Source organism: Eretmochelys imbricata, chromosome 25 (genome assembly GCF_965152235.1).
Source record: "Eretmochelys imbricata isolate rEreImb1 chromosome 25, rEreImb1.hap1, whole genome shotgun sequence".
NCBI lineage: Eukaryota > Metazoa > Chordata > Testudines > Cheloniidae > Eretmochelys > Eretmochelys imbricata.
In genome coordinates, this window is record NC_135596.1 from 5,416,482 (window position 1) to 5,424,884 (window position 8,403).

At 45.2% G+C, this 8,403-nt stretch overlaps 1 protein-coding gene across 1 annotated transcript; it reads right to left on the reverse strand.

Moving 5' to 3' along the window:
- Positions 1–643: 643 nt before the first annotated feature.
- Positions 644–8,403, reverse strand: UQCR11 (ubiquinol-cytochrome c reductase, complex III subunit XI). Its single transcript, XM_077842216.1, has 3 exons — positions 8,279–8,403; positions 6,011–6,153; positions 644–915 (listed from the first exon to the last, which is right to left on the reverse strand). The coding sequence occupies exons 1-2, from the start codon at positions 8,380–8,382 to the stop codon at positions 6,033–6,035; spliced, it is 225 nt and encodes a 74-aa protein (XP_077698342.1). The 5' UTR covers positions 8,383–8,403; the 3' UTR covers positions 644–915; positions 6,011–6,032.

Consider the following 8,403-nt stretch of genomic DNA (forward strand, 5'->3'; position numbering starts at 1 on the left):
CACCACATGCAAGATTCTGAAGGACAGAATTAAAGATTAAAAACTGAAAGAAAATCTGTGCTGCTGTGTGTGTGCAAGAATGAGCCTTCATAAACTGCCCTGGAAGAGGGTATATTTTTAGTCTTGAGCAATTAAGGTGACACTCTTGTCAAGTTTGAAGCTTCTGCTCTTTGAGTTGAGAGCAAAGGACAGGGCTACCACAAATCCTAACTCCATCTCCCCTTAACTGCTCGATCCATTTCCATCTAATAAGTGTTCTGATATTATATCGTTTCATCACATTTATCTTTCACAAGGTAAGGTACACTACATCAATTTAGTTGTACTGAAATGGCCAGTAGGATAGTGAAGTTTAAGTTTTCCACTGACTTAGTGTAGATTCGATAGTTAACATGCTACTTTACAGCCTCAATTATGGAAAGTTAACCATTAGAGGAGTCCACAGGTATTGGTTCCAGGTTACTGCAATAATGGTTTGAGGACCAGAGTCATTTCTCACAAATTTATGACTCATGAATGCAGTAAGTTTAACATATACCACATAACCCAAGTGGGCTGCCAAAGGCTGGTAATATACAGCCCAAAGGAGATCTCATTTTTTAGAATAGCTTCCAAGAGGAAAGGTAAACATTTATCACAAAAGTTATTCAGTTTATGATTTATTTTGTACATCTGTTTTATGAATTCAGCCCATCAGAATGAGACCGCCTGTGAAAGTGACCCAGAAGCAAGTTCACACATTTGTGCAGCCAGCATGTTAAATTAAATTTGATTGTCCATAACTGTTCAGTAGAAGATAAAGTAACATCACAGCCTCTCCTGAAGTCCACAATGAGCATTTCAAATTCACATCAGACTAGGGTCTCCAAGAGGAAGAATGGATCCAATACACCAAGTCCAGCCCATAAATGCTTCCTACAATAAAAACAAACAGTTAATAAGCAACACTTCCTGCAAAGTGTCATGGCAGTCAATGCAAAGGAGTGCAAGATCTAAAAGTTCAGAGATCCATGCAGAAGGAGTTTCTAGTGACACAAGGACAAGTAAGGGAAACGAGAAGTACAGTTATGTTGCTATTTTAAAAGTCCGTTTAATGACAATATGGAACCAGATAGGTGCCCCGTGTGCTTTGATATCATAGAATCCTAGAAAGGGCTGGAAGGGACCTCAAAAACTCATCAAGTCCTACCCCACACTGACGCAGGAACAAGTAAACCTAGACCATCCCTGACAGATCAAACCTGCTCTTGAAAATCTCCACTATAGGGATTTCACAACTTCCCTTGGAAGCCTATTCCAGAGCTTAACTACCCTTATAGGTAGAAAGATTTTCCCTAATATCTAACCGAAGTCTCCCTTACTGCAGATTAAACCCATTATTTCTTGCCCTACCTTCAACCAGAACAAATGATCACAATCCTCTTTATAACAGCCCTTAACATATTTGAAGACAAGTTACCAGGTCCCCCTTAAGTCTTCTTTCCTCAAGACTAAACATGCCCAGTTTTCTAAAACTTATCCACGTAAGTATGCTTTTCAAACTTTTTATTATATCTGGACTCTTTCCAGTTTGTCCACATCTTTCCTAAAGTGCATCACCCAGAACTGGACACAGGACTCCAGCTGAGGCCTCACCAGTGCTGAGCAGAGCAGGACAATTACCTCCTTTGTCTTACATACAACACTGCTGTTAATATACCCCAGAATCATAGTAGCGTTTTCCACAATTGCATCACTGTTGACTCATTCAATTTGTGAGCCACTACAACCCCCAGATTTCCTCAGCAGTACTACCCCCGAGCCAGTTATTCCCAATTTTGTACTTGTGCATTTGATTTTTCATTCCTTAATACCTTTGCATGATCATTTAATTTCAGACCAATACGCCAATTTATCAAGGTTGTTCTGAATTCTAATCCTATCCTCCAAAATACTAGCAACACCTCCAAGCTTGATGTCACTTGCAAATGTTATAACCATACCCTCCACTCCATTATCCAACTCATTAATGAAAATATTGACTAGTATCAGACCCAGGACTGACCACTGTGGGACCACACTATATATGTCCGCCCTGTCTGATAGCAAATCACTGATGACTATTCTTTGAGCATGGTCTTTCAACCAGTTGTGCACCCATCTTATAGTAACTTCATCTAGACCACACCTCCCCAGCTTGCTTATGAGAATGTCATGCAGGACTGTGTCAAAAGCCTTACTAAAATCAAAACAATCCTGTCTACAGCTTCCCCCCATCTAATAGGCTAGTCCTCTGAAGAAGGAAATGAGGGCATTTGGCATGATTTATTCCTAACAAATCCATATTGGCTATTCCCTATAACCCTATCATCAGGTGCTTACAAATTGATTGTTTAATAATTTGTTCCAATATCTTTCCACTTATATAGAACAGTCAGGCTAACATTCATAAGGCCCCCTTGTTCCCCCTTTCAGAAGATAGGAACTGTGTTGGGCCTTCTCCAGTCCTCTGGAACCTCACCCATCCACCAGGAGTTCTCAAAGATAATTGCCAATAGTTCTGAGATTGCTTCAAGCTAATTCCTTAAGTACCTTGGGATGAATTTCATCAGGCCCTGCTGACCTGAATACATCTAACTTATCTAAATAGTCTTTAATCTTTCCTTCTCTATTTTGGTTTGTGTTCTTTCCTCTTATCGTTGACTGTCTGGTCACTATTCACCTTTTTAGTGAAGGCTGAAACAAAACAGGCATTAAACACCTCAGCCTTCTTGATGTCATCAGTTATTAGCTCTCATTCCCTGCTAAGTAGAGGGCCTATACCAGAGGTGGGCAAACTACGGCCCGCGGGACGCTACTGCCCGGCCCCTGAGCTCCTGGCCCAGGAGGCTACCCCCGGCCCCTCCCCTGCTGTCCCCCATTCCCCGCAGCCTCAGCTCGCTGCGCCGCCGGCGCAATGCTCTGGGCAGCGGGGCTGCAAGCTCTTGCCGGGCAGCGCAGCTGCAGAGCCGCGGCCTGGCCCGGTGCTCTGTGCTGCACGGTGCCGTGGCTGCCTGTCCTGGTGCCCTGGGCGGCACGGTTGTAGCGCTGCCAGCGCTCCAGGCGGCGCAGGAAGGGGGCAGGAAGCATGGGATAGAGGGCAGAGGAGTTTGTGTGGTGGTCAGGGGTGTGGATAGGGGTTGTGGCGGTCAGATGGTGGGGAACAGGGGGGTTGAATGGGGGCAGGGGTCCCGGTGGGGCAGTCAGGAAGGGGGAGGGGGTTGGATGGGGCAGGGGTCCCGGGGGGGGGGGGCAGTCAAGAACGAGAGGAGGGGTTGGATAGGGTGGCGGGGGGCAGTCAGGGGACAGGGAGCGGTGGATGGGGCAGGAGTCCGGGGGGGGGCCGTCAGGAGGTGAGAAGCGGGGGGGGGGGGGGTCAGAGAGGGGGCAGGGGCCGGGCCTCCCCTAACTGGCCTCCACACAATTTCGGAAACCCGATGTGGGCCTCAGACCAAAAAGTTTTCCCGCCCCTGGCCTATACTTTCCTTCATCATTCTCTTGCTCTTAATGTATTACCTTTTCTTATTGCCTTTTATGTCCCTTGCTAGGTCTAACTCATTTTGTCCTTACATGCTTGTGCTATTCTTTTATACACCTCCTTAGCAATTTGTCAGTGTTTCCACCTTTTGTAGGATTCCTTTTTGATTTTCAGGTCATTAAGGCACTCCTCATGGAGTCATATTGGCCTCTTACTATTCTTCTTATCTTTCCTTCACACAGGTGTGGTTTTGAGTTGTGCACTTAATAGCATGTCCCTGAGAGACTGCCAGCTCTCCTGAACTGCTTTAGATTTGCTTCCCATAGGATCTTACCTACCAGTTCTCTGAGTTTGTTAAAGTCTGGTTTTTTTGAAGTCCATTGTCCTTATACTGCTGCTCTTGCTCATTCCTTTTGTTAGAATCATTAAATCTGTAATTTCATGATCACTTTCACCCAAATTGCCTTCCACTTTCAGATTCACAACCAATTTCTCCCTGTTCTTACAACTGTAGATTACTCTTCTGTTTCTAAATGCAACATGTATAATACAAGTTGAATGTGCCTCATGGCAATGCCAGTATTTGACATGTTCCTGAAACCATCATTCACATTCACCCACTTTCATATATTTACTGCCCAACACCCCTTTTTTTAAGTGGAGTGAAGGGTTATTACATAACTTAGGTTCTGCAGAACAACTTTATAGACCATTTCCATCAACAGGCTTAACAATTAGCAGAGCAATTGAATGTTAATGCACTAAGTTTCCTAGAGCAATTTATCAACTTTCATAAATAAATTAATCCCACATTAACACTCTGTCTTTTTTTCCCATGAAGCTGCTAACGGAAATTGCACTTTTGCTAAATGTTTTGACACAGGGGAACGACAAAAATGAACCACTCTCTCTTACAAATACCTCTGACAAAGAGTAAGATTTTCCTTTTAAAGAAAAAAGGCAATTTTTTCTAGTTTCTAATGATGTGTTCTGTGTTTTCAGACTCTCAAATCCCCTCACAATCAATAGTGTTTAATACATGGAGATTCTCCCAAGATGCCATAGGATCAAGCACCATAAATACAATTGTGTCTTCCACTGAAATAAATACCATGATGCAGAACGCCCCCCACATCACTGTTTCTCAACCTTTTCAGGTCGGTGAGTCCTTATTCCAAGAGAAATTTTCACAATACCTTTACATTTACTATGAAAAAGAGAGTAAATAGTGTAACAACATTAAACCTACATAATTTGCATGTGTTCCAAAAGATTGACAAATGCTTGCTATGGAAGTGTGTGCAGGGAGAGAGATTTTCTTTTGCTTTAGAATGCAAGAAAATTTTCAATGTCTCACAACCCCCTTGATTGCCTTTTGTAACCCATCAGTTGAGAAACACTGCTTTAGATTTATGGAGTGTCAGTCTATGACCAAGAATAATCAATATGCTGTAAAAGCTTAAGTGAAGCATGTTTCATTTCTATCTCATAGTATCTTATATGAAATAAAGAGCTTTTAACTGGGGAAAAAGCATCCACATTGTCCCTGTCCAGAAAGCTGGTTACATCTTTAAGGTCTTCTAGCCAAGACCAGAGGCAAATGGGTCCATTAAAAGAAGCCCTACAACAACACAGAAATTGTACTTCGAGAGAGAGTATTTTAATCCCATGAACGGATACAATAGGAACGTATTTACCAACACATTCTTCTTACTAAGTATGTGTACTGCTAAACCTCAGTCTCTAATGAGATCCTGAATCCTAGCTTTGATATCCACAAATAGGGATGTAGTGCCCGCTAATTTGTTGCAATATGGAATGACAGTTCAGTTTTTTTCAAAAACCATTTGGCTGATACTGTCCTGAATTACTTTCAATTCTATAAATAAATTCATTTGTTTCTATTCCTTTCCTAAATTCAAAAACTCTCAAGCTACTCCCATTCAGTACCGTAGGACCTGAAAGAGATGGATAGGGTGAGGAAGTTAAATACACATCAGCTCAGAACATGCAATGTGCGTATTTCTCAGAATAGCACGTTACAAAGAGACTTGTGATTACTACGAGCTCATCTGTAGAAGCTGTACAGCACTTCGAAGCTATAAAGTATTGACTAATCCTGCCAACTCCCTTATGATATATGTATTCTCTATTTTACAGCTGGGAACACTTACGCGGATAAAAATCCACTAGACCACATTGGCTCACTCTGAAAAATAATGTAACTTAAAATAATGTAATTTAAAATAAACTGGCTAGTTTCTACTAAGGTACACGGATAGCATATCTGGGCTGGGCAAGTTCTTATCAAGATTATTGTCATGATGCCATTTCTTACTTTCAGTACAAGAAAGAATTACATGATAAAGTGCAACAGTTCTCTTTGGGGACTAACTATTGGACAGAATATTTAGTTTCAAATTGCTGGATTCTATACTGGAGGTCACATAAAATGGCATGTAATCACAAAATGTATGCATGTTATTTCTGATAAGTACAAGACAGAAAACTTACCATTAGAAGGAAGAGCAACAGCTTAATCATCTTTCTTAAACTTGCCATTAATGTAGGGAACATAGTCAAGGATCAGTCTCCAGTCTGTCGCCCACACCAATCCCACAGCGCCTACGGTGCCCCATGTGGTCAATGTGGGGGTCCTGTAGAACACAGACACACAACCATGCCTCTTCTACATATCTAAATGTTTGTTAGCTACTTTAGCAATAAACACCTGCCAAGACTGTTTACTCAAGAAGAAATCTTAGCTGCGACCTTGAAGAGAAATTCACACAGTTAGGCCCAAGTCTACCTGCATCTTGGCAAGGGGTTAGACTAGATAACCCTTGTGGTCCCTTCTAACCCTATGATTCTCACTCAGGGTTAAGCTTAACCTGATACTGGAAAATTACAAATAGTGCCCTTATCTGTGGCATTTCTGCTTTTTTCACTATTTACAATCCACTCAGCTTGGTTTATTTCTGCTGGCCCATGCTTATCTGTATGCAGTGTCATTGTAGCCCTGTCGGTCCCAGGATGTTGGACAGCCGAGGTTTTCTTTCTCACCAACAGAAGTTGGTCCAATAAAAGATATTACCTCATCCACCTTGTCATGTTTATTTGTAGCCAGTTTCAGTTTCTGGTTCTCTTGGTTCTCATGCACTAGCACATCACTGCAGGGTTTGGGCTGGAAACACTGTACAGGAATATCTAAATCCCTGCATCTCGCTAGAGATGATCAAGCCAGAAAATGGCCTGGCCCAAATTATATTTCAACGTGGTCAGACATTCATAGATTCTAAGGCTAGATGATACTACCGTGATCATCTGTCTAACCTCCTGCGTAACACAGAACTTCCTCAAAATAATTTCTGTTTGAAATGTGTTGCATCTTAGGCAGAGAGAAAGCTAGAGTTAGGAAACTATGTTTTAGCCTATTTAACACACAGTTTGGCTCACTGAATGTTAGCTGGGTAGCATATTTAGAACTGGAGCCAGGACTTATATTAGCCGAACTAAAGGGAGTTTCAGAGTAACAGCCGTGTTAGTCTGTATTCGCAAAAAGAAAAGGAGTACTTGTGGCACCTTAGAGACTAACCAATTTATTTGAGCATGAGCTTTTGTGAGCTACAGCTCACTTCATCGGATGAAGTGAGCTGTAGCTCACGAAAGCTCATGCTCAAATAAACTGGTTAGTCTCTAAGGTGCCACAAGTACTCCTTTTCTTTTTTTAAAGGGAGTTGTTTCACAGTAGGACACTGACAATAGCAAAGTTGCCTGTAATTTTCCCCTCACTTCAAATTAGTAGCTCTGACCACATTCTAGAATAGGGATGGGCCAGATCTGGCCCATCTAACATTTCTGTCCAGCCCGCCAGGTTCTTTGGCTGCCCCCTCATGATTTCTGGGCCGCTAAAAGTCCCCTGGTGCAGCAGGGTGCTCAGGCAGGCTGGCTGCCTGCCGTGGCCCCACACTGCTCCTGGAAGTGGCAGGCTGCTGCTGGCATGTCTCTGCACGCCCCTCGCGGGGAGGAGGGGGCAGCTCCGCACGCACTGCCCCCACCCCCAGCACCAGCAACCAGTGGGGGCAGTGCTTGTGGGCGCAAGAAGCACATGGAGACCTGCTGCCCCCTCCCACCAAGAGGCAGGCAGAGACGTGCCACCAGCAGCCAGCTGCAGACGCTTCTGGGAGCCGCGTAGGGCCATGGCATGCAGATAGCCTGCCTGAGCCCCGCTGTGCTGCCGGCTGGGAGCTGCCTGTGGCAAGCACCTCCCGGCCAGAGCCCAGACCTCACACCCCCTCCTGCACCCCAACCCCCTGCCCCAGGTCAGACCCCCCTCCTGCACCCAAAGACTCTCCCAGCCCCTGCACCCCTTTCCATTAACACAGTAGCAACGTGCGGCCTGTGACAACTTACCAAAATTCACGGAGCGGCGCCCCTGTGACTATTATTGCCCCCCCTTCTAGGAGCTGAACTAAAGAAAAACAGCGTCAGGCGTACCGAGGGCTTCACGTTAGCCGACTACACGCTCTGCCCATCAACCCTCGCGGCCGGCTCCCAGGGTAATTACGCTACCGGACTTCTGAGCGCCTTCCTGTCAGCTCTCGATAGCGCTGCAGGCCAGGTCGGGTTTTTTAAGCATCTCAAACGGAGACCCCCTCGTATCCCCCCCGCTCCCGAGGTCACTGCCCCACTGCCAGGCGGGGGCTCCCCCGCCACCTTCTCCCCCAGAGGGAGGGGCGGGGAAAGACCCCGGGGAGGGGGGGGACCCCCCGCGCGCCTCACCAGTTCCGGAGCAGCTGGGCGTAGCGGGGCCCCATGAGCCTGCTCAGCATCCTGCTCCCAGCCCAGCCTCGGCCGCCGGCCTCAAAGTCACCCCGTCTGCGCATGCGCCCGCGACGCGACGCGGC

Excerpts from the sequence above, each read along its gene's own strand:
- UQCR11 (XM_077842216.1), bottom strand. The coding sequence starts at position 8,382 with ATGCGCAGACGGGGTGACTTTGAGGCCGGCGGCCGAGGCTGGGCTGGG. Across the intron at positions 6,154-8,278 it reads GCCCAGCTGCTCCGGAACTG|GACCCCCACATTGACCACAT; the intron begins GTGAGGCGCGCG and ends TGTGTTCTACAG.